Source organism: Artemia franciscana, chromosome 5 (assembly GCF_032884065.1).
Source record: "Artemia franciscana chromosome 5, ASM3288406v1, whole genome shotgun sequence".
Taxonomy (NCBI): Eukaryota; Metazoa; Arthropoda; class Branchiopoda; order Anostraca; family Artemiidae; genus Artemia; species Artemia franciscana.
In genome coordinates, this window is record NC_088867.1 from 49,062,014 (window position 1) to 49,089,835 (window position 27,822).

The window sequence follows — 27,822 nt, forward strand, 5'->3', positions numbered from 1 at the left end:
CGACTTGCCGTAAAAAAAAACAATGGAAAACCTAATAGACGCCACAATCTTGACAGGGCCTTTTGAGGGCGAGGCTGTTCTTATTCCTCGCATTCCCATGATTCCAACGGATCTGCCTTTTCAATTTAAAAGATTGCAATTCCCAATTCGATTAGCATTTGCAATCACCATTAACAAAGCTCAAGGTCAATCATTAGAAAAATGTGGTATAGACCTTAATACTGATTGTTTTTCCCGTGGACAATTGTAAGTTGCATGTTCGAGGGTCGGTAAACCTGACAATCTATTTATATGCAGCGGCAATTGGACAGCGAAGAATGTTGCATATTCGCAAGTTTTACGCAGTTAATTTGTATCTATCTATCTATCTATCTATATAAAAACGAGTTGTGTGTATGCATGTTTGTTTGTTTGTAAAAAGAGCGTTTACATATGACGTCATTATTAGTACATACGGCTTTGTATATGCACAGACAATGGGAAAGCCAAGAATGTTGTATATTCGCAAGTTTTACGTAGTTTAACTCCTGCAGACGAAATGAATGCTTGCCTGAAAAATTCTAATTTATGGGCACACGTAAAAATATTAAAATCAACTACAAATATGCGTGTCCGATCGCAAAACGATGACTCTGGTCAAACATTTTCAGATCAATTGCTGGCAATTGGAAACGGAAAGCTCCCAGTAGACTCAATTTCAGGACGTATACAACTACCTGCTGATTTCTGTAATTTAGTGACGTCCAAAAATGAATTGATTGAAAAAGTATTTCCGAATATTCTAAAAAATTATAAAAATAATAAATGGCTAAGTGAAAGAGCGATTCTCGCACCCAAAAATATAGACGTCCACGAAATCAACAATATTGTTTTGACCAAGATTCGAGACCAGGCAGTCCTTTACAAGTCAGTCGACACAGTTTTGGAACCAAATGAAGCGGTTAATTATCCATCTGAATTTTTAAATTCCAAAGATCCTTCAGGGTTTCCACCACACGTGCTACAACTAAAAATAGGCGTACCAATAATACTTTTAAGAAATATTAACCCACCAAAGCTTTGCAATGGCACGCGACTTGCCATAAAAAAAAACAATGGAAAACCTAATAGAGGCCACAATCTTGACAGGGCCTTTTGAGGGTGAGGCTGTTCTTATTCCTCGCATTCCCATGATTCCAACGGATCTGCCTTTTCAATTTAAAAGATTGCAATTCCCAATTCGATTAGCATTTGCAATCACCATTAACAAAGCTCAAGGTCAATCATTAGAAAAAATGTGGTATAGATCTTAATACTGATTGTTTTTCCCATGGACAATTGTACGTTGCATGTTCGAGGGTCGGTAAACCTGACAATCTATTTATATGCAGCAACAATTGGACAGCGAAGAATGTTGTATATTCGCAAGTTTTACGCAGTTAATTTGTATTGTATCTATCTATCTATCTATCTATATAAAAACGAGTTGTGTGTATGCATGTTTGTTTGTTTGTAAAAAAAAGCGTTTGCATATGACGTCATTATTAGTACATACGGCTTTGTATATGCACAGACAATGGGAAAGTCAAGAATGTATATTCGCAATTTTTACGTAGTTTGAAACACATATATAAATCTATCTATATTCACAGGTGGGACACAGGGACACAACTACAATGGCGCGTAACTAATATGGCGCGTAACGACTTACGCGCGCGGGGGGGCTTTACATTGAATTTTATTCCATATTCCCTATAGCTTTTATATAATTTCCTGTTTTTTCCTATAGGGTTGAGGAATCTAAGCCACTCCCGGAATCCCTCCCCCGAAAAATGCAACCCCCAACTGAAATCAACAGCACATATTTAATGACATTTTGCATTGCTCACATACTTGATGTTTTTGGTATCGTTTTCTGGAACATGCATACTTCCTGGGGTAGCAAAACACTTAGAGCCCCCAGAGTTAAGTTTTGACCAAATTTCCTTCCGACTGCATTCTGAGAAAGGATTTTCGACAAAATACTTATATTCTGACAGACTACCCATTGCGTAAGTCGTTCGACACCTTGCTTCCGAATTGTCGCGACTCCTATCATCTTTGCTGCACAACTGATAGCCTATAGCTTTCATTAAATAGTAACTATTTATCCACATTTCTTGTGGCTCGTTATACTCTTTACAGTGGTTAAGCATAATGACGATCGTGCTATCATCATTACATATGCTGCATGGATTAGCCGCAAACTTCACAGATTTGTCCTGTGTGTTAAATGTAGGGTGTATTGTCATTGCAAACCCTGATACGCCCTTGTTCATTTTCTTTTCCATCAGATATTCATTAATGCTGAATGGTGACTTTGTCAGTTTCAACAACTCTTTGTCTGCTGCAACATGGTTGGCTGTCACATGTTTTAGCTGTAATAAAACGTTAGGCCTATTATTATCATCAGAATCGAAAGTGGACCTTCGAAAACCGTCATATACCGGTAGCATCAATGTGGCTAAGTAAGGCAGTACGTCTCTAGTTTTAATCGTTGTAGCATACATTGTATGACTGATATGGAGGTGAATTGGAGCCACATTTGTGTTCTTATCGTACTTTTCGTCCGACCCATATTTTGATCGTTTAGTTGCTAAATCGGTCGGTAAAAAATCTAGCCTTGAACATTCTTCAGCATACGTTATGCCCATATTGTTGATTCTCCATCGATTATACCTACGATCGTCCCTACGTACTCTACAAGATTCCGGACGATTAGGTTCCGGACGATAATGCTTCTTCTGGAACTCGACGGGACGAGAGGACCTTAAAAGGAAGCGGCGATCGCCCCTTTGATTATTATATATGTAAAGAGGTTCTATTGAATAACTGGTTATGCTGTCTGTATGAAACAATCCAAAAATTGAAGGGGTGCTCCCGAGATAGAAAGCAGCGTAGGAGCTGTCAAGTGTCCCTATCTCAGATTGAGGTGTAACGGATCGATCCGTATCCACCATTTTTATTTTATACTCATGAACGGAGCCATGATAAAGATTTTCCTTATCAAATGCATTAACATAGTCGGGTTCCGCTTGAATTTCGTCTATTGTTAAGCTATGACTAACAAATCCTGTCACTGGCTTTAGCTCTATTGTAAAAACGCCAAAATAATCTGAATGAATTTCAACGTTTTTCGTTCCTGATGCCATGCTTGTAATATGAATCTGCCTCCTCGTTATAATTTCCCAGTCAGTTTTCTTAGGGGGTACTGCCATTGATCCTGGGAAACATTTAACAAAAAAAAATATCAAACTTAATATTAAAAATGCTTTCATTAGTGTAACAATTTAAACTCCTAGCCATAAAATGAAGGAACGAGTTCATTGAATCGAAACTAAAACAAACTTATTTTAAATTTCCAGGCATTTCTCTAGTTTCAATTTGGAAATTAAAATTACTGCTCAGGCACCATAAATACTTTCGCAGTTTTTATAATAAATGTGGCGATTCTGAACTGAAAACTAAAATACATAAACTTATCTTGAATTTTTTCTAGTTTCAATTCACAAATCAAATATTCTGTCAAAACCCTAAAACAGTTACTGCATTTTACATAACTATGCCTGCATGGTTTTTATAATGTTAAAAATACTATTTAATTTTTGTAAGCAACAAGATGTTAATAAAATTTGCTAATACGGTGATGTAGAAAAATGCAGTTTTTCGTAAAGAATTTATTCTATTAAAAAAAATTTAGAAAAGGCAGTAGATGTGACAATTCCCTTTCAAATGAGCCATTAAATAGCTTTCTATGATGTTCCAGTGCTCTGCTATCTTGGGAGAACAAAAAAAAAAGATGGTGTCGATACAGAATATCGTAGCTCAAGCAAATTATCTTGTTTTTCATGCCAATAGATTTTCCTCTTTATTCATGCCAAAGGACGGTATGCTTCCTATATAGGGGTTTTGGACAAGCCGGTTCTAATAGTGTATTTCTTGATTTGATCTGACGCTATTTATAGGAGTTATGCGTTATTATTCTACATTTCTTAGTATTGGACGTGATCATTTCTTACTAGGTTGCTAGCTTGAGTCAATATTGCTAGTATGAAGATTTTGAAGAAGAGAACAACATACTATGCATTGTTAAGCCCTCGTAGTTTTTACTACTGATTAGTTCGATATATAATTACCTGGACGTAAAATTGTTTGGGATTTGTTTGGAAAATTCGTAGGAAATTGTTTTGCGGTTTCTAAGAATGTTGGAATTGTCCCATAAAGTTTGAAAAAAAATTACTACTTTTCTTAACTCATGCATGTTTTCGTCTTTCTCTTACGGTAAAATCCAAAAGGTTCACAAATTAAGTGGTATCTCCGGGCTAGCAAACCGCAAGTTCTCGCATCGGTGACAACACGAGATTAAATAAGAGTGAACCGTTTTTTATTATATTCATTTTGTTTCTGAAGAAATTTCTTAGTAATGACAGGTATTTTTGCACTTCTATTGCGCTATTCTGGGAAACTAAAGAAATTATACATTAATAAATCCTTTTACAGAACTGAACAAAATGAACAAAAGAAAAATAAATAATTCATATTAATCAAAGCTGATTCACAGGCGTCAATTGTGTCCTGTTGAGTTTTTAAGGATGTATTTTTATGTTTCGACGGAGGATTTTCATAAAAAAAAACATTTTTATTTAACACTGTGGTAGCGCAGTGAACTGATGCTCTATTTGAGAAAACGGGGTCCTAGTTCTAGTTCTAGTTCTAGTTTCAATTCACAAATCAAATATTTTGTCAAAACCCTAAAACAGTTACTGCATTTTACATAACTATGCCTGCATGGTTTTTATAATGTTAAAAATACTATTTAATTTTTGTAAGCAACAAGATGTTAATAAAATTTGCTAATACGGTGATGTAGAAAAATGCAGTTTTTCGTAAAGAATTTATTCTATTAAAAAAAAATTAGAAAAGGCAGTAGATGTGACAATTCCCTTTCAAATGAGCCATTAAATAGCTTTCTATGATGTTCCAGTGCTCTGCTATCTTGGGAGAACAAAAAAAAAAGATGGTGTCGATACAGAATATCGTAGCTCAAGCAAATTATCTTGTTTTTCATGCCAATAGATTTTCCTCTTTATTCATGCCAAAGGACGGTATGCTTCCTATATAGGGGTTTTGGACAAGCCGGTTCTAATAGTGTATTTCTTGATTTGATCTGACGCTATTTATAGGAGTTATGCGTTATTATTCTACATTTCTTAGTATTGGACGTGATCATTTCTTACTAGGTTGCTAGCTTGAGTCAATATTGCTAGTATGAAGATTTTGAAGAAGAGAACAACATACTATGCATTGTTAAGCCCTCGTAGTTTTTACTACTGATTAGTTCGATATATAATTACCTGGACGTAAAATTGTTTGGGATTTGTTTGGAAAATTCGTAGGAAATTGTTTTGCGGTTTCTAAGAATGTTGGAATTGTCCCATAAAGTTTGAAAAAAAATTACTACTTTTCTTAACTCATGCATGTTTTCGTCTTTCTCTTACGGTAAAATCCAAAAGGTTCACAAATTAAGTGGTATCTCCGGGCTAGCAAACCGCAAGTTCTTGCATCGGTGACAACACGAGATTAAATAAGAGTGAACCGTTTTTTATTATATTCATTTTGTTTCTGAAGAAATTTCTTAGTAATGACAGGTATTTTTGCACTTCTATTGCGCTATTCTGGGAAACTAAAGAAATTATACATTAATAAATCCTTTTACAGAACTGAACAAAATGAACAAAAGAAAAATAAATAATTCATATTAATCAAAGCTGATTCACAGGCGTCAATTGTGTCCTGTTGAGTTTTTAAGGATGTATTTTTATGTTTCGACGGAGGATTTTCATAAAAAAAAACATTTTTATTTAACACTGTGGTAGCGCAGTGAACTGATGCTCTATTTGAGAAAACGGGGTCCTGGGATCGATTCCAGTTGACGCAAGGTTGGGCGACAAGCTTCCTACCTGGCCCAGTAAAAAGACCCAACAACTGAAGCCAAGATTCAACACCCTAAGTGCCATCAATGGCTCTGGAAGTTTTCATCCATAATATTAATCTTAAATTTGCTCTGCAGCCTATTCCGTCTCTACTAATACTGTACTTGAACTGAACTAATTTATTTACAAACTACTAAAGAAAAATGCATCACTTGCAGCAACAGCCAAGGCGAGGAAGCCAAGCGTCTGATAAAAACGACTGTAATCTTTCGAATTTCAATCGAGTATTCAAGTATTTAATAAAACAAAAATAATCTCTCATCATAATTTGTTCGTAGAAATATCCAAGTAATTCGTCGTTATGCTTCTTCGTCCAAAAATACTCCTTTAATCTATTTTTAAGAAAACTCTTGTGCTTGGCCCGTCGAGTGGCAGTTTGAATGTTATTCCGAACTATACGTGGATTAATTAGAATAGTATTTACAGGTAAATACAGGTTTGTATTTAATGACATTACTTTCAGAAATGATTCTCTCTTTTCCATGGTTTAATTTAAAAGAAGAAAAGCTTCCTCCATCTACAAGTTTCTCATCTACCATCTATTGTTTAACAGTTTATCCAGAATAAACTTAGGAATATATACTCACACTTTTATCTTAAGCCTTTAGACCGCGTAAGGGACAGGCTGACTAGCAGGATGAGCATCTCATTTCATTAGAATAGCAGCATAAGCTCGAAAATTGTCATTGCATATGAGGACCCTTGTTTCTAATGTAGGCAATATATGATACAACCAAACTACTACTACTACTACTACTACTAACACCTCACTGCAGGACCAAGCCACCTCAGGCCAGCAAAGCTGTACAGGTTCCTTGTCCATCGCAGTCCATTCAAAAACTCCCTCTCAAAATCCTTCCAAGAAGTTCCAATTCCTCTTAAATCTTTCTTTACTACATCCTCTAACCACATTCGAGGATGATCTGCTTTTCGAAAGTAAACTAAAGAATGCAGGGGCAGCAGCAAGACAGAGACCAAGCCGAATACCAAATATCGAGCATCGGAGGTAGCAACAGTTAAGATTCAAGATGGTAGACTGGAGCAAAAGCAGTATGTCTAGTCTGCAGTTCGGCTGCTGACTAGGAAGATGCAAAAACAAGTCGAATCCTGACTCGGTGCCAAAACAAATTAATTCCTGATTTATTGAAAGCCGAGCTACTTCCGAGCCATAAAACTTTGGTAACAAAACGCGCGTAAGAGCGAGTTAATTCCTATCTGATGACTGATTTTGTCCAGCTGATTAAGAACAGTCAAAACATCACAGAAAAAATACGCTTCTAGAGACAACATGATAAATGCAGCCCCAATTTGCAAGGCTTCAAATTAGGGAAATAGCCCATCAGAGTCAACGCAATAAAGTGGACTTTGCAAAGAGGCATGTGTTTTTCATTTATATTATTATTCTTTTCTCCAGTCCACTTCATATACGGTTCAACAAAAGATCAACATCAACAAAAAACATATCAACGAAGATGGTGATTCGAAGTAGTTTTATGCTGGGAAGATTATTTGGCCTTATTTCTGCTCATTTTTTGTTTAGTGGAGCTCTTTACTTTTCTTTGAAAAACTTTTTTTTTTAATTAAGCTGTAGCCAAACTAGAACAGAGATTAAGTAGGCCTATCTTGTTAAAGGTGGCTTGCTGATTTTACATGAATCTCTCAAGAGAAAAAAAAAACGATAGAAAACAACGTCTTTAAACTCTGAGTAATAACTCAAATACAGAATTTACAACCACTTCGCTTTTTTTTACATTTTTCTTATAAACATTCTGAAATAGACTAGTAAATGTATCAGAGAACCAAAAATTTTGTATTATTTAGGATTTGTTAATCAGATAAAGACACAATATATCACTTGATTCCCAATTAAATATTTTTTGAATATATTAATGACTGCTGTTGTAATAGTGTCTTACCCACCATTCTAAAATGATAAACATAGATAGTATTTTACGAATGTTTGTTAACAAATATTTTTTTAAATGAACATTATAGGTCAGTTATTGGAGAGAAATAATCACAAAAAATGTTTTGCACCAAAAAAACGAGGGTGGCTTTGTATATAGCCCAGGCCGAAAAGTAATTAGTGCTTTTTCTAAACTTTAGTGGTTGTTGGTAAATGTTTCACTGAGGACATTCACTTTAGGCTGATTGAGAATTCGACACCAAAATTTTTTTTCTTTTTCTATTAAGCAAGGTGTATGAACCAACATGAAGGTCCTTTCACCTCTTAGGGGTGGTTAGCAGGATAAAGTGCACCAGTTGAGGGTCCATGTGCCTCTCCCCCAATCCCTACTTAGGAGTTATTGTCACTGAAAAAGCTTTTTGGGTATTTTCGTTGAAAAGAGCCCCTTTATAGGTATCTTCATAAAAAAACACATACCTAACCCATATATTCCAAAAAACATATTATGTACTTTCTACAAAATTCTTTAAAAATTTCACCCAAAATTTTGGCAAATTGACACCACTGGTAGCACAGCTCTGTAGCTAGTATAATCAATTCAGGGAATTATAGACTAACTTCTTCTACATGACGTTAATATGATATTTAAATAATTTTATATGATTGGGAAAATTCTGGCAAAAAAAAAGAACAAAAGAATTCTTGGGTTTTGAAAACTGTAGCACTATGAACAAATCTGCCATCTTGCATGGTAGAAGTATGGTGGTAAAACTTGTTGGGAATGAAGCCACAAACATCCTAACATCCAATACTAAGCATCCAGTTGTTAGACTATCCTGCTTTTTCATTTATAATTAAAAGAAAAATTTATAAATATTGGTTGTTTTTTTTTTAATAATACAGGGCGAAAAAAAAAAATTTTTAATACAGAAACAATAAACAAAGTCAAAGTATTTCGGTTTTACATCCAGAAGTCTTCATCATAGCGAAAGAAAATAAATAAAAAAAGCATAAAGAAAACATAGAATTAACAAAGAAACCACACGAGTCAAAAAAAAAAAAAAACGAAAGGAAACTCACATATAAACAAAATCCAATACGGTATCTTATGTGGTCACATACAAAGCACAAGGAAGGATGACAATTATAGTATTCCACATATATATCTAATTTTCTTTAGATTAGAATTGTTTAAACAAAATCCACTGTAGTGTTTTGATGCAACAATATGCAAGGCACAAGCCAGGATGTCTGCTTGTGTTGACACACAATAGTACAGTTCTATAATAGCAAATGTTTCAATGAAAACAATTTCGCAAAAGTATACAGAAGCATGGTAGTAAACACTGTTGGGAATGAAGCCACAAACTCCTAACATCCACTAGTGATATGGACAATCAAAAAGAAACATAATTATTCTTATATGTCATTAACAAGGACTCTAGTAAAACCAAAATCTTTACTGAGAGTTCCGTGTATGAACAAATCCGCATAAACTTGGTCAAAACTAAATCCATGATTGATTTCAAGGCAAGCAAAGATATAAGTCTAATCAAGCTTGTTCTGAACATTAAACAGTCACAAGTAGGCAAATTTGTTTATGTGCTCAAGTGTGTAGAGAAACTCGGAATTCATTGTGAAATACACTTAAAGGACAGCACAACAACCACAATGCATCCAGATATAAAAAAAATACTACTAGCTCTGAAGAAGAAGCTCAAGGACGAGCAGGAACAACTAGAAGATTTTGACATCATTGAAAAGGTGAATGAACCAACAAATAGGGTTAATTCTATAGTCGAACAAGTTGGGGTGAAAGACTCTGCAATGACACTGTTGACCAGAACAAGGCAATAAAATACCTCCACTATTCAGTTCCTACAATCAAAGACGCTAGTACTTAACGGTTCAGCAATATTCAGCAGGCTAGATACCAGCTCAGGCTACTGGATACTCCCAATCACTACATAATCTGCCCAGACAGCCTTCAGCACTTGTTATGGATGATACAAATGAAAGACATGCCCCTTTGGCCTTATTTCTACACAAGACAAGTTTCAGAAGAAAATTGAAAAGGTATTTGAAGGATAAGACGGTAATATTCTTATATATGGAAGAAACCACAAAGAGCATCGCCAAAGGATAGAAGCTATTCTTAGAAGAGCTGGACAAAAAGGAATCCATTTAATCTGCGAAAAATACCAAGTGTCCAAGACAAGGTATGGGTCTTTATACATGAGACTTACTGCATGAAATGTTATATATATTTTTATATTGATCAAATATGCATATAGTGCATTTTTATATGTCTTTATACAAAGTCTGTGGTAGCCAAACAGTCTGTGGTAACAAACTATAAATAAGGAGCAATGCAGCTCATCAGCAGCTTAGGCGAAAGTCTAAGAAACAGAGTATCTAATAGTTCGTGGTTACGAACTATATGTAAGGAGCAACCCAGCTCAATAGTAGTCGAAATTCTAAAAAACGGGATTTTGATACCAATAGATACATCAAAAGAATTGCATATTGACGCTGAATTCAAATATATATGTTTCGTCAAGTTTAGTTTTACCCATCAAAAGTTACAAGCCTGAGAAAATTTGTCTTATTTTCGAAAAAAGGGGGAAGCACCGCCTATAAGTCAAAGAACAATCATACTATCAGATTCAACGTATTAGAGAACCCTACTATAGAGGTTTCCAGCTCCTATCTGAAAAATACGGAATTTTTTATTTTGCCAGAAGAAACATGATGGATGAATGTTTGTTTGTTTTTGTTGTTGTTGTTTTTCCCCAGGTGATCGCATCGACCCAGTGGTCCTAAAATATCGCGAGAGGGCTCATTCAAACAAAAATTAAAAGTTTTGGTGCTCTTTTTAAGTAACCAAAAAAACTGGAGTGCATCTAGACCCCTCCCATCCTCATGTTTTCCCAAAGTTACCCAATCAAAATCTCGAGAATGCCATTTTGTTCAGCATAGTCGAAAAATCTAATAACTATATCTTTGAGGATGACTTAATCCCCCACAGTCCCCAGGGGAGGGGGGCAAGTTATGATTTTTGCCTATTGTTTACATATAGTATTGGCTATTGGGAAGTATACAGGAATTTTCAGGGGGGATTTTTTCAGGTTTGGAGGGGGGTGTCAGGGTTACATGAGAGGATCTTTCCATGGAAGAATTTTACATGGGGAAAGGGACTTTTTTATGAAGGTTGCACCGGATTTCTCAGCATTATTTAAAAAACGATCAGATATTAAAAAAAAAAGGTTTTCAACTGAAAATAAGGAGCAACATTAAAACTTAAAACGAACAGAAATTATTATGTATATGGGAAGGTTTGCCCCCTAGCCAATGTGTCACTCTTTACGCTTAAGTTTTTTTAGTACTCTGAAAAGAGTTATTTATTCTAATTAAACGGCCTTTGTGATTTAGGGGGTCATTCTTAAACAAATGGAACAAAATTCGAACTTCAGCATAAAGAGCAAGGTGTTGACTAGGAGGCGAACCCCCTCATATATGTAATAATTTCTGCTCGCTATAATAGGATTGGATTTTTATGCTAATTTCAAATATACAAAGTTTTATTAAGTTTGATGTTACCCATCGAAAGTTACAAGCCTGAAAAAAATTTGCCATTTTTCGAAAAAGGGAGAACTACCCCGAAATAGTCATGTGATCCTAATGAAAATCACGCCAACAGATTCAGCATATCTGTGGACTCTTCTGTACATGTTTCAAGCTCCTATATATATAAATGTGGAATTTTCTATTTTTTGCCAGAAGAAAGATCATGGACGTATGTTTATTTGTTTTTGTTTTTCTGCTCTAAAAGTTATTGTTACAAAACAGTGATCCTAGAAGATTGGGAGAGGGTTCATTTGATTAGAAATCAAAAGTTCTAGTGCTCTTTTTAAGTGACCAGAAAATTGGAGGTCAACTAGCTCCCCTCTCATGCGCCTTTTTCTCCAAAGTAATCCAATCAAAATATTGGGATAGTCATTTTTCAGCATAGTTGAGGAGATCCAAAAACCATGCCTTCAGAGATAACATGAACCCCCACAGTCCCTAGGAAAAGGGCTGCAAGTTGTAAAATTTGCCCACTGTATACATGTAATATTTATTATTGAGAAGACATTTTTTTGAAGGGAGGGGGGTGAATTTTCTGTTTGGGGGATTTTCACAAGAAGAATTTTCTGGGGAGAAGGTGGTTTCTGGGGTGAACTTTCCATGGAAAAATTAACAAAATTCCTATGCAAATTTATTTTATTTGTCTTATTCTGTCTTTGCTGACTCTATTTTACATGTAGGGATGTTTTGGGGAAATTTTCACTGGGGTTGGGGGAATTCCAGGAAAAATTTTCCATGGAGGGGGATATCTGGCATGATTTGAATTTTTTTTTTAGAAATTAATCTTTTTGAAATTAAAGTATGCTAAGGGGAATTTTTCAGGCAGAGTCATCTGCAAGAAATTTCAGTGAGGATATAAATTCCTGAGAGAGGAGGGGATATTTTACATGGGAGGAACTTTAAATGGAGGAATTTTCCATGGAGATAAGGGATTTTCAATTGGAAGGGGGTTTCCCATTATTATTAGAAAAACAATCAGAAAATAAATGGTAAAAACTATTCAGTTCATGGTGTGAAGACCTGCTTTTGGATTTAACCTATTGTTAATAATTGGTAAGGGATTATAGTCTCTTTCTGACCATTAGCCAGCATTTGATAATAATTAATTCAGTGACCAAAAGAATTATAATTTGAATAAGCGGATCATTTTGCATTTGAGTTAGAATTCCCTTGGGATTTTCTGTGGATTTTCTTATTAATATTTTCACGATCAGCGACTATTATTTTAAAAGTAAAATCTATGATTGAATAGGAAGAATTGGTTTATTCCCCAAAACTGAACTATATGCAAAGTAATCTATTGAATGGTATTGACAATAAGAAATATGGAATTGACTTTAGTGCTGATATAAATGAAGTGGAGGATACAAAAGCTAAACATTAGGATGAGTGCCCCCAATGAGGACTGCTCGATGAGAAAGGGTTCTAATGCTATTTCAAGCCACTTCGGTGACATTATTTCACTCCTAATAGCTATAGATAGGAGTGGCGACTCTGTGCCAACTCTTGTGATTAGGCTTCCCACCAAAGAACCATGCCTTCTGGCAACTGCTCATCCTTTGCTGTTTGTCAAAGTCAACCAGCTGGATCAGACTGTTGTTGGTATGTCATCAGCCCTCGATAACTGCCAGCTTGAATATCCAAAACTCCCCCTACCTGTTTCAACTGCTGATACCCATTCAACCATAATTTTTTCGAATATACCCACTGACCTTTCTGACTTTCTGAAACAGAAAACAGTTATTGATAAGGTCAACAATCATGAATTAGTACGTAGTGTCAAGCCACTAATAACAAATGGTATATAAACATTGAGAAATCAGCTAGTAAAGATTTCGTGCTATTCTGCATGGAAAAATGACTGGTACTGCTACTAAAATACTTTCTAAGCAATTTTTTGGAATAATACGAGGTTTACCAATCGGAATTGACACTGATATACTCTCTATTCAAAATAAACATAAAAAATACAGAGAGACTTGGCTCATCTCAGTCTGTAAAACTTGAGTTCGAAGACTCTTATTCTCACTCATTTTTTTTTTAAAGGAAGGAGTGATGCTTGGCTACAAATCCTTTCAGGTCTACCAATACAAACAAATGCCAAAACGCTGTTTAAATGTCCCTCTCCCAACCACTTTCAACATGCTTGTCTGGTTGATACTCCCAAATGTGCCTGTTGTGCTGGAGCACAAATTTCTTCCAAATATAAACCATGCACTCCCCCCCCCCCAGATGTGCTAACTGCAATGCCCTACAGCTTAGTTTGTCATGTTATGCAAGAGAGACTAAAAAAGGATCCCAAAGCATACTAATTACTTTTTAGTTTTCTGTGATATCCTACAATATTAATGGAACTAAGGACAAAGACTTTTACATTGATGAATTATGTAGCGGGAACGATCTAGTTTGTTTGCAAGAGCATTTTTTGACTTTAGCTAGCCTTAATTTTCTGCGTTGAAGTTTAAACCACATAGCATTTATGACCTCTGCCAGGGTAACTGGTAGCCATCCATTGGGGGGGGGGGGGTATGGCATGCATCTTTAAGTGTTATGCACATTTCCCTACCCCTATCCTTTATCATCATGATGAATTTTTCATAGCAGTCCGTGTTGGATGAACTATTCTGATCAACTCATAACTTCCGCATGATAATAGATCTAATTGCTCAATTAGAATTTTTGTGAAGTTTTGTGCTTCTCTGAGAAAATTAACTAAATGCTTAGTGTGATCTTAATACAAATATCAGCACTGACTGTGTTAGAAAGGATTTTGTTCTCGATTGTCTCCCGCTGTACCGCATCATTTCTAAATCTCAACCCTTTACCTATATCCATCACTCTGGAATTACTACTGACATTGACCACGTTGTGTGCTCTTCATCTATTTATTCTTCGATTGTAACGGCCCTTGATGATAATCATGATATTGACCAGCTACCATTAGCAGTGATTTTTTTTTTCGCTTCCCTATGTTCCGACAAATTTGAAATTCAAAAAAGAATCAAAATGGTTTTCGAAGTATAATTGAAAAAAGAAGATATCTCATATATATATATATATATATATATATATATATATATATATATATATATATATATATATATATATATATATATATACAGATATATATAAATAAGTTGTCTGTCTGTCTGTCGAGTGACGTCATTATAAGGATTGAGCTGTATGTCGTCATGAAGTTAGTTGTCGTCATGTTTGTTATGACAATGCTTAGTATATGACGTCATTATCATTATTTAAGAAATTCGTTCAAAGACAAATTTTTAATTGTAAGAAGATCGTTGAAAGGAAATGAATGTATTCACGCCGAAGTAGCTGAGTTGGTAAAGCGTTATGTAAGAGGTTCTAGGTCCGAGAGGTTCCAGGTTCGAACCTTGGCTTTAGCATTAATACAAAAGAAGAAAAAAAAATTAAAAAAGGTAAAAACTACAAAAAAAAACTAAAAAGAAAATACTAAAAAAAATAAAAAAGCTAAAAAACTAAAAAAAAACTAAAAAAAGGTAAAAAACTAAAAACTAAAAAAGAAAAAAAAACTAAAAAAAGGAAAAAACTACAAAAAAAAACTAAAAAGAAAAAAAACTAAAAACTAATAAAAAAAACTGACAAAACTTAAAAAACTAAAAACTGAAAAAGAAAAAAAACTAAAAAAGGAAAAAACTGAAAAATAAAGGAGAAAAAGAAAACTAAAAACCGGGACACAGGGAATATAAATGACGACCGGGACATTCAAAGATAAATTACAGACCGGGACACCGGGAATATAAATGACGACCGGGACGCTCAAAGGGAAATTACAGACTGGGACACTGGGACACAAATGACGACCGGGATACTGGGAATATAAATGACGACCGGGACACAGGGACACAAGTACAACGGGGATGTCGGGGACACAGGGGGATACATAAATGACGACGGGGACACAGGGAATGTTCGATTAGCAATCACCATCAACAAAGCTCAAGGGCAATCATTAGAATAATGAGGTATAGATCTGAATACGGATTGTTTTTCCTATGGACAATTTTATGTTGCATGTTCAAGAGTCGGTAAACCCGACAATCTATTTATATGCACAGACAATGGGACATCGAAGAATGTTGTATATTCGCAAGTGTTACGTAGTTAAAAACATATATATATATATATCTGTCTATATTCACAGGTGGGACACAGGGACACAACTACAATGGCGCGTAACGACTTACGCGCGCGGGGGGCTTGGGGGGGGGGGGGGGTGCGATATATATATATATATATATATATATATATATATATATATATATATATATATATATATATATATATATATATATATATATATATATATATATATATATATATATATATATATATATATATATATATCATGAAAAGAGAAATCACCAATGCTACAGCACAAACACAAAAAAAAAAAAAAAAAAAAAAAAAAAAAAAAAAAAGAGACAGAAGGAGAAAAGGAAGACTGTTTTCCTAAATTAGTGATTAATATAGACCAGCACTTGAATGAGGCCTTAACCCTACTCATCCATACAATCACATAGGTCAAACAGCATAGCCACACACAATCAACCATAAAGAATAATCCATGGACAGGCAGTCATGTCGTCAATAAGTATAAGTCGTCATTTACCGAACAATAGAAAAAATAATATAGACAAATAATTCAGAGGCAACACCCAGCATAAGGGCTCATCAGGAGAATACACTGGCCTATATAGGGTTTCGCCACTCTAAATTCTCTACCCAGCACAGTGTTGTGGCTACCACAGAATATCAATGGCATCCCCGCGTCAGGTATCACCCCCAAAATACATGCCTATGAAAAAAAACAACAGCAAATGTAAAACAACCAAGTAAAACCAAAACAAGCTTATCCTATTAATATATCCCTCCCTTTAGCAACAATAGGTAAACTAAATATTATAAATTTTACCAGATCACAAATATTAACACATTTTAAAAAACCTGAATGAACTAAACAATTATAGAATTCATCTTTACCATGTGGCTAATTTTAAAAAAAATCCGCTCAATTAGAAACACAATTCAAAATAAATGGCGCTGTGACAACATTTCTCGAACGTCCGAAATTAGTTAAAAATTTCTTTAAGTATTTCTAGATAATTCTTTTGATATTTATTTAAAAGTTCGTTATAATGAAAACTAAATTTTTTAAATTGCCAAGTTAATTTATTTGCAGAAAAACCTCTTGATATCAATTTTTGGCTTAAGATTTTACATCTATTTTTAAAATCAATATAATTACTACAAATCCTTGCATAACGAAGTAACTGTGAGAAGAACGCTGAATATGTGATATTTGAGTGTATATTACTTTCAGGGAATGGGAAACTAATCACTTCAAAATCAAAATCATCCGTTTTATTATACATTTTAAAACTTAATTAAAAACTAATATATATATATATATATATATATATATATATATATATATATATATATATATATATATATATATATATATATATATATATATATATATATATATATATATATATATATATATATATATATATATATATATATATATATATATATATATATATATATATATATATATATAAATATATATATATATATATATATATATATATACTACTGCTACTAACTCACTGCAGCACCAAGCCGCCTGAGGCCAACACAGCTACGCATATATATATATATATATATATATATATATATATATATATATATATATATATATATATATATATATATAATATATATACATATATATATATATATATATATATATATATATATATATATATATATATATATATATATATATATATATATATATATATATATATCAATGCTTACATCCCTTCTTTCTCTTATATGTGTACCTTATCATTTATTGCTTATCATTTAAATGCTTATCATTTTTGTACTTATCATTTAAATATGTCGGATCTGACAGAGTTTATGAACTAAATTCATATTATAAAGAAATGGTATCTAGTTTGAAAGAAGCTGAATGTAGAGCTGTTCTGTTTGAACGTATCCATATTGGTACTCAAAAATCAATCTGGTAAGCAGATCCCAATTTAAAGATTGTGAAAAACAAAGCTAAATTATGGCTTCCAGTTTGGAATGATTGTGGCCGCCCACAATTAGGGTGGGTTGTGGATTTAAAACAAAAAAGTAAAGCAGATTACAACAAGTATCTTAGGTCAGTAAGGTACTGCAACATGGATTTCCCTGCAAATAAACATGAATGGCATAAAGTGATTAATTCTGAAAACCTTGAAAATGATTATTCTTGCAGTTGTGCCATACCACCGTCTATCTGGCAGAAGTATTATTCTTCAATTTTTTCTGTTGTTAACTATTCCACCCATGCCTTTTATTCTCGTCTCACTGCACCTTTTTTTTCTATTTGTATTTCACAGTGACATACAATTCCCGTTACATATTCTGTTGTATGTATTGGTATTAAGAATCTAAAATCTGATTCTATTGATATAGATGGAATATCTAGTTTATCTTTTGCAAAGTTGCTCAGCACTTGTTTTTCATTTAAAGTTACTTTTTCAGATGTGTATATGCACATCTAGTGTTCCAGGGAGTTTCCAGTGTGGCACTATAAGTTCAATATTAAAACGGGGAAAATCTCCTGCTGATTATTTTTCATGCCAGCCCATTACTCTTTTTTGTAATATAATTAATTACTTGAATAGATAATAGTACTAATGAAGATGAGAAACAGTTTGATTTTTGGCCTGGGGCGGGTTGTCAGCATCTACAATTGACTTTACTAAACAAGAAACTATATACATAAATCTTATACAAAGGAGACAGGGAGGCAACTTGTTTTGTCTCCTTTAACAATAGAGAAAAAAAAATAAGGAATTACACCTCAATAACTCATACAGAGTACATAGAAAAAGAGAAAAAGAGAGGGAGAGAGAAAGAGAAGAAGCAAAAAAAAGTAAATCGACTCATGGAGACACAGATAGGACTTATAAACTAATTTATAAATAAATCACTTTACATTCAGTCCCCACTATTATAAGCAGAAAGAACTATCTCTTTCAATTATGTATGGAGAATTGGTGATTCACCTATTAAATCAAATAGTTTATAATTATTGGCAATCTCAGGAAGTTGATATAAACCTAGTCTTGATCTCTCATTTTTAATAAAAGGAAAAAGAAACTTATTCCTTGCTCTCAATAAATGGCTATGTTTATTTTCAACTAAAAGTTTCATGTTATGGAAAAAATTATCACTATGCTGGACTTCTAAAAACCATATGCCTATATTAAGGTGAAAAATTTGTTGTAAATGAAGAATATCAAGAAATGAAAAAGATGTTTTGGTCTCCGATAATTTTTTGTCTTCCTAGGGTGTGTTAAAAAACGGTCCAGGATTCTTATTGACTTGTTTTGGACAATTTGGAGTCTTTGTAAATGTGCATCCTCATCGTATTTCAGCATTTCTTCTTCTGGATAATAATTCTTAAAGTAAAGGAATTTATATTTGTGTTTTAGATCTTCCCAAAGCATTTGACAGTGCAATTCATTCCCAGCTTTTTTATTACTTTTATATTTCGCATGTTAATTTTTCAGTTATTCTGCTTCTGCAGGATTTGCATTTTAACTCTTCCCTTAGTTTCGAATCTTCTCCAACTACTACTACAAAAGTTAAAAGAGGAGTAAGACAAGGTGGAGTTTTGTCACCTACACTTATTAAATTTGGGTTTCTGACATGCTTGCGAAAATATGTGCTCTGTATGTTTATCTGATCTATCAGATGTTTCTTATCTGGCTTATACTGATGGTTTGCTCCTAATTCATCTGACTAGGACTGGTCTCTCCAAAATGGTATCTTCTGTTTCCAATGCTTTTTCCGGGATTGGCCTTTTGTTGAATAAACAAAAGTGTTAGTTTTTATTTTTGCGTCAACTTCTTCATCTCCTCCTAATTGCAACCCTTGCTCTATTCTGTCTGTTGATTCTTTGCAGTGGTTGGGGATAACCCTTACTAATAATCTTTTCAGTTTTTGTCTAAATGAGTTTTTGTAGAAATGAGATTTCTAAAAGAATTCAATTCGGATATAGAAAATTGTTCCCAATCAGGGGAAACATAATCGAAGGGGACAGGCAAAACTCTACTCTACATACTGCAATCAATCAGTCCTTTATATGGCAGGAGTTTACCCCATCCTGAGAAAAATTGATTTAAAAAGATTCCTCCTTGGACACAAAACCCAATTCTAATTCGTAAATGTGGTGTACCTGATATAACATTAAAGTTGGAAAGGCTACACAGGAAGCTCTCGAGTACTGCTCTTGATGGGCTTTCTCCACATAATCATCTTGTAAATTTTTTTTTATATTTATCTTTTGTTGGTTGACCTTTTTTTGTGAATTTCATTTCTTGTGTGCATAAAATGTTGGTTTTTTTATTTCTCTATAGTTCGTTATTTTGTGTGCGTTTGTGTTTATTTAATTTATTGTGGTTATTTAATGTAAAAAAAAAATTCGAGTCATTATCTTTCTTTTTTTGTATGTTTGGCATTTTCTGTGTGTATTTAATTGTTTACACATTTTAATATATTTATGGTGTTTTTGTAGGTAAGAAATAAATTATTATTATTATTATTATTAAAATAAAAAAAACTATTTTTATGACTTAAAGCAATAAGTAATATTAAAACTCAAAACAAACAAAAATTATTCCATGTATGAGGGGAGTTGCCTTTTTTTTCCTCAATACCTTACTTTATATGCTAAAGTTGAACTGTTTGTCCCAATTCTTTACAAATAACCTCCAAAACGCAAGTGCTATTTAATTAGAATAAGAAGCTTTGTTTAAAGTTCTAAAAAACTAAAGTTCCAAAGAAACAAAATATGCTTATTAGATGACAAACAACAAAGAGAAATAAAACTCAATGGAATAAAAACCTCAAACAAGACTGCAACCAGGAGAGAGAAAAGAGATGAAAAACTAAATAATGTGGGTATTTCGCCTGTATGTAAACTAGGCATCCTCAGGACAAGATAAAAAGAAAACACTAAACTAAAAAAAAAATAAAATCCACCACTAATAATAATAAAAACAATTGTTGTTATTGATCCACATAGGGAAAAGAAGCTGTTAGAGTTACTTCAATGAAAACATCAAAGCAATTGAGGAAAAACTAAAAAATTGAAACTAAATTAACCATTCAGTTGCAAAATAATCCTCTTGTTAGCTAATATTGAAGGAACTCTTTTTGATCCAGTAGGTAATCATGTCCCATGATGATTATGTAAAACTTTAATTCCCTTATTGACTATTGGCTCATTTTTTAAAAGACAATCATAAATTGGTTCAATATTTTAATTTCCCACGTCCCGATTTATTGAAAGATTAGCAAATATATGTTTTTCAATTTATAGAGCCTCCCTCACCCACTGAGATAAACCCCTTTCATTAGAAATAGTTAAGGCCTCATCAAATTGCATAAAATGTTCCAGATGAAGGAATGTATGTTCAGGCAGAGTCAAAACAAAAGTTTTAGGAGGCTTGCTTAATTGTAGGTTTTTTTTTCTTTTAATGAGTTGTGATGCTCATAAATTGCTGGTGATTTCTACCAACATAAAACTTTCCTTAAGAGCAAGGAATTTTATACACCACACTAACTAAATTCCCCTGGGTAAAATCCTTCCCAGAATTAAGGAAACTACCTAATGGTCTCAATGATTGGAAACATGTATCAATGTTATGTTTACAAAATTTGTTTAAGCATCTCCCCTAAAATAGGTACATAAGGCAAAGAAATTAAACTTTTGGAATTCTGTACACTGCAAAACTCTATTAAAACTATTGTTATGTTTAATTTGTCCGTTTTTTATTACTTCATCAATGAATTTAATTGGGTAACTATTACAAAATAAAATATACCTCAAATACAACAATTCAAAAGCTAAAAACTCCTGGGAACAAATTCTGAAAGCTCTATAACCAGTGCAATCACATCCCCTTGTTTCACTGAAATAGGCAGGCAAAAATGAAAGTTCAAATACCTATTCCTGTGTGTAGGCTTTCTATATATTAAGAACAGGAAATAGAAATCACTTTTAATCGTAAGGATATCAAAAAAAGGTCGTTTGTCATTTTCTTCAAACTCAACTGTAAATTCTATATTTTTATTAAAACTATTTAAATATTTATGGAAAAGGTCTAAGGACTTTAAACTGAGTTTCCAAAGGCAAACCACATCGTCCAAGAATGTGCCCCAGAAACAAGGAGAGAACTCAAAACTGTGTATAGCAGAGGTTTGAGTTTCCACACAATGCCACTGACAACCACTTTTCTAATTTTGCAACAGGTGATGAGAAAGTTGATGAAATGGGACAGAGGGGACTCCTGTCTTATGAATTTTGGGTATACCATAGATCTTGGGTGCAGAACAACCTCTTGAATAAAATTTATTATAAAATTGTGGGGTGATGTGTAAATTGTTTCCATCAACTCCAATTCCTTTCTAATGGACTTTACATATTTATCAGTAGGATCAAAATCTAGTTTTTTCGTAAGCAGTGGTGTCAGAAATAATTGCATTTATTTTATAATCATAATCATCAGTGTCCATAATTACAATAGTACTGCCTTTGTCTGCTCTAATGAAAAAGGATAAGGACCTTATCCTTTTTCAAATCAGAAAGTATTTTAATGTCAGTTTTTGTGATATCATTTTCAATTTTTCTCATATCAAAGTGTTTAGTACCCTACAATCTTGGCTCTCAGCTCCTGAGGAAGCTCAACTTTAACAATAGAAGCCATAATTCCTGACTCTACATTAGAAATTACTTTTGAATAAGAAATTGCTGTTGGAAAACATAATTTAAAACCCTTCAACAAAACTGCCTCTTGTTGACTACTAAGAGGTTTAGATGAAAATTTCTTAGTGGCAGGACCCAGACAAAAACATGGAAAAAAAAATCCAAATCCTGAAACTTCTCAAACAAAAGTCTATTCAACTTGTTGGCCAAACAAACCTTTGATAAATGGAAATCATGGTGAAAAGGTCTAACAGCATTTCCTTAATTCTCAGGAAAATGTCATATGGAAGGTTATTCCTCAAAAAGTTTTCAGCAAAATTTAAGCCTTTAGACACCTTAAAACGTCATTGTTTTTGCTCGGAAATATCCGCATTGTTTTAGTCTTTCTTTTCTTTTCTTTCTACTGGCTGCAGTCATGTTTGAGGGGTTTTTTCATCAAGTTTTATCCCTCTTAGTTGTTTGTTGTCATGGCTGGCCAGCTTAGAATAAGAGCTTTCATTCACTTATTAGATTTTTTATTAATCTTCTTTGAATATATTGTCACTGTTGCTGCATATACAACCAAGTCCCCACCCATTAATGAAGTCAGGTATAGCCATGGGTTAGGTTATGTGAAACATATATGATTCGGCTTTTTTCCAAATTGGCTCTAGGAAGTATAGCAAAATGAACCAGCAGTTTATGAGAAATAAGAATGGCAGGGGGAATGCAACAGCAGAATTTACTAGCCTTAATTTGGGAATGGCACTAATTAGATAATATAATGTTATATTTCTTTTTTTCATGTGTGACTTCTGCCCTAAGATCTAGTTTCTAAGATATTATTTTACTAATAATATCTTGCAGCAAAATGTAATACAATTCCTTCAATTGACTACTTCTAAAGTAAAATACTGATAAAATATAACGGATACTATTGTTTTATGCTCTTTCTATATATCACTGTTTCTTTTTCTGAGAATGCACCATACCCTCTGAATGGTCCTATATATAGCATAAATTAAATATTTCTTTGTTGTCTTGAACCTTGTAATATGTTGTGCTCAATATTCTTGGCTTGATGAAATTCAGTTGTTCCTGAGTGATTCCAACAAACACTGCATAAGTATATCATTCAAAGTGACTTAAACTGGGAAAAAAGAGTTTTGACAGATGGCTTAAACAGCTTCTTTGAATGTCCTCTCCTGCCATCGCAAATATTTTGGGAAATTGACAAATGAATTGAGGGGGGGGGTTGTGATGTAAGCTTATATGTCATAAGCATATCTACTCTTCATTGTTGGTAACCAGTGTAGATAATTTCAGCTTCATCAAACATTCATCAAATACCTCTTCTTCTATCTTAGATACTGACTTTGTGGCTCTCCTTTGCAACCCTTCCAGAGGCTGTAAATCACCCCTGTATCCTGGTGATGCTGTGCACATTCCATAATCGAGCACTAATATGACAAGGGCCTTTTGCAACCTCACAAAAACATAAGGAGACCAACTGGATATAGTTTTTTTTTAAGAATGTCAAGACAGAGTTTGCATAAGACACAGTCTTCTTGCAGTTTGAATGGAATTTACACTGGTTGTCAATGATGATCAACAGTATCTTTATGATAACCAAATCCTTCTTTTCATGTTATTTGCAGGAAATTAGAGTACCTAGCTATTAGACAATTACATTTATGTGATGCAATGGTTGTTTAAAAATGACCTGCTATGGTTTGTTCTGTAACAATTTTAGATGGAGGTGGAGGGCTTCTATAAATACAAGCAATTCTTGTAATACCAGGATCAGGTGGAGCCTTTAGGTTAAAGCAGACCAACTCAACATAATCATTAATAGGGAGACTATCTATCACTTAACATTGTATTCTGCTTTAACTATTGCCAATACACCCTTCTGTAATTACTTGAATTCAATTTTGATGTTTCCAGGTATCCAGGAATAGAAACATGACTATCCTCTAATCTAGTATTACCAGTCTTGGGACTCACATATGTTAAAATCACCAAATCATATCCTTTATTTGTTACAAGGTTTTTTACTTCCTCAATCTTATTGGCTAACTGATCTACATTGGCTAACAGTAATAATAACTCCTTACATTTTTGTGTACATTCTTGTTCATCCTCATGTGCTCTGTTTGTCACTACATATCATACTGTTGTCCCTACACATCAACTCAAACAGAAGGTACAAAATGTTATTTCTACTTGAGGAAGATTCAGCAGTGACAAACATTGCTGATTCTGAACTAGATACTGAACCACTTTTCATTCCATTATTTATATCAGCAACACTTTCAGATGAACATTCTTTACTTTCAGAAGATAAACTATGCTTACTAAATACACTATACAGAAAAGACAGAGCATCACTACAAAATACTCTGTCAGCTGCAAGCTTTTTTGGATGATTTTGTTTCTCCTCTTATGATAAGATTGTTGTTGCCCTATATCAATCCTACTTCTAGTTGTCTTTATGAAACTGTACTGTATCTTTGAGTGCATGCCTTTCAAAAAACTGTTTGGCTATTTTAAATCCAATTGAAGGGTTACTCACTATGAATCTAAGTGGGACAATTGGTGACAGACATGATGGAGTATTGGTGATTGGGTTCTTTGGCCCAAGTCACTATGTGTTAAAAACTTTGGTGTAAACTGAATAGTTCTGCAAGAAAAAGTGTTTATAAAAAACATTGTCAGCTTTACATTGCTAACCATAACTGTGCAAAGGATTTTTGGGCACACCAAAGGCTGTCACATTGTTCTTCCTTTGTTGATGGCTCTGTCTTTTCTCCTAGACTCACCTAGTTTCTTATCATCTTGTTCAGCATGATCTTGGGTAAAATTATAGCAGTTCATATAACTGACTTACCAATAAAGTAAGCACTTGACGCCTTTTTTTATGCTCTTTATAAATATAATAATTGCTTCTGCTGTAAATTCAAATTTAACCACTTTTTAACCTTTTTATCAGATCTTGTTTAGTCAGAAACTGCTGCTTCAACATGTAATTTTAGTATGTAAGTTCTTAACTTTAGTTTGCATTTGCTCATTGAAGTTGATCTTACTAATATGAACAAGCTGTATATCATAAGTTAATAGTTTAATTGTTTAATGTTTTATAGATAGGGGGTGGTTCCTTAGTTCCTTGTCAGAAAAGCAAACATGAAATTTGGAAAGAGTAGACTATAAAATAAGGAATCTATGATACTGCTTTTATTTTACTATCATGCTTCCTTTAGATGTGGTCAACCATATCAAATTTACTGAAAAGGTTTACAACAAAATTTAGCCTATAGCCTAATTTGAATTGATAAGAATATCATTGAATGATATGACATTTAAGTTGAATGATAAGAATATAGCTCAAAATGACTTAAATGGAATAACAATGGAAAAAAGGGATAATCTTATTAATATGAGCTTGCTGACTAATATCAGCATATCATAATTTAAAAGTTTCATTACATTTGTGCACTTTAAGCTAGAATATAATTCTTGATTTTTAGTAAACCATGATTCAAACTATTCTGAATTGAAAGCCTAGTGTATAGACAGGCTATTAGTCCGGGGTAAACTAGGCTAGTGTAGGTAAGGTTTGAAATGGTGCTATAAGATGCACTAGAGAATATAAAACATATTAAACCGAGTTGCAAATTTTTACCAGGTAATATGGAAACGATTTTCTTTTCTTTCTTCTCAGTTTTTGGTAAGAAGGTTTTGCAATCGTTTTCCTTTACCATTTTTAAAGGATGCACAGTTATTTGTTTTAATTTCACCGCTAAAAAATTCACTATAACGAAAATAAGCTTTATGACAGAACACCCGATTGGCGAATGAATGCCAGAATTTGGCGAAAAGTTATCTCTTCGGCGAATTATTGACAATATGACAAATATTGTTGACGATTTTGGGAGGTATTGAACATTTCACATAAATGACCCATGAATAACCACTCAATATTTATATAAATAGCGCTCAATGCCTTTTCTTATGCTTTTTCCATATGTAATAGTCAGTTTTTGTCCAAATTCAATTTGAAGTCCTTTACCGAAGCCGGAGGGCCTAAATTTCCTTTGAAAAAAAAACTGTGTGCGAAATTTAGCTTGTATAAATATGTGTCGAATTTTATAAATGCTATTCATTTGAAGATTTGATTTCATCAAAGAATTGTTCACCCTGGTTCCAAAAACTCAAGGAAAAGCAACAAAAAAAGCTGGCAAGGCACAAATAAACATCAGTGAAACAGATAAGAAAAAGAATCAAAGGAGGAAGGAAAGCGACACCATTTACATGTACAAATTTCTCAAGCAAGTGCACCTCTCAAACTCCTCTATTGTTTTGTGTTTTCAATGAAGTGTAGTTTTCTGTGATTCTACAAACATAGGGAAATATCACCAGTTGACTTATTCGCACTAGCTTTATTGTATCATAAGCAGCGCAACACTTCTGCTTAAGTAAAGAGCGACATGGGCACAATGTATTATTTATTTTTTTCACTTTTTTTATTTTAGACTATAGAACTTTATATTGAAGACGTTGTCATAAAAACTTCAAAAAGGGCTCATTCAACTGGAAATTGAAAGGGATAGCGCTCTTTTTAATAATCAAAAGTGATTAGAAAGTAACTTACTCCCTTCCCACGGCTACCATTTTCCCAAACATATCTTATCAAAATTTGAGATAGCCATTTTGTTCAACGTAATTGAAAGGTGGGAAAATTATGCATTTGAGGATGAACCACCCCCTCCCCAGAACCCTCAGGGCAAGGGTTGTAACTTATGCCCTGGGGTAATATAAGGCTTATATAGAAAGGGTGATCGTACAAACTTCAGAGGGGGCTTATTGGACTGTTAATCAGAAGTTTTGGTATCCTCTTTGAGATTCAAAGTGATGGGAGGGTGGGTATCACCACTCCCACAAATACACGCCTTGTATTTTTCCGAGACGCATCTGATAGAAATTTTGAAATGCTCTTGTCGTAGAAGCTTCGAAAAAGCTTTATTCAAATAGAAATTGAAAGGGCTAATGCCCTTTTTGATTGTCTAAAGTGATTGGGGGGGGGCAACAAACCCCCCTCCCAAGCCCATCATTTTCCAGAACAAATCGAATCAAAATTTTTTAGATAGCCATTTTGTTCAACGTAAATGAAGGTTTTGAAGATGCCAACCCTCCCAAAGCCCTCAGAGCGAGGGTTTTAAGTTATGCCCTGGGTGTATATAAAGTGTATGTAGAAAGGGTGATCGTATAAACTTCGGAAGGGGCTCATTGGATTAGTAATAAGAACTCCTAGCGCTCTTTTTTAAGATTCTGAGTGACTGGAGGGTGGATACCCCCTTTCCCCACACAAACCTCGTATTTTCCTAAAATTCATCTGATCAAAATTTTAAGATAGCCATTTTTATCAAAGTATTTGAAAGGTCCAGAAATTGTCTTTTTGAGGATTACAAGCCCCGCAGCTCTCA

At 33.7% G+C, this 27,822-nt stretch overlaps 2 protein-coding genes across 2 annotated transcripts in view; one reads left to right on the forward strand and one right to left on the reverse strand.

The window, feature by feature from the left end:
* The window catches only part of LOC136027756 (ribonuclease H2 subunit B-like), a 96,084-nt gene extending 69,954 nt beyond the window's left edge, over positions 1-26,130 (reverse strand). Inside the window, exon 1 of the mRNA XM_065705214.1 lies at positions 26,022-26,130. Within this exon, the coding sequence (XP_065561286.1) occupies positions 26,022-26,100 (79 nt within the window). The 5' untranslated portion in view covers positions 26,101-26,130. The remainder of the gene's footprint in view (positions 1-26,021) is intronic.
* LOC136027528 (zinc finger MYND domain-containing protein 11-like) overlaps positions 1-27,822 on the forward strand; it is a 447,024-nt gene that overhangs the window by 83,201 nt on the left and 336,001 nt on the right. The window lies entirely within an intron of this gene.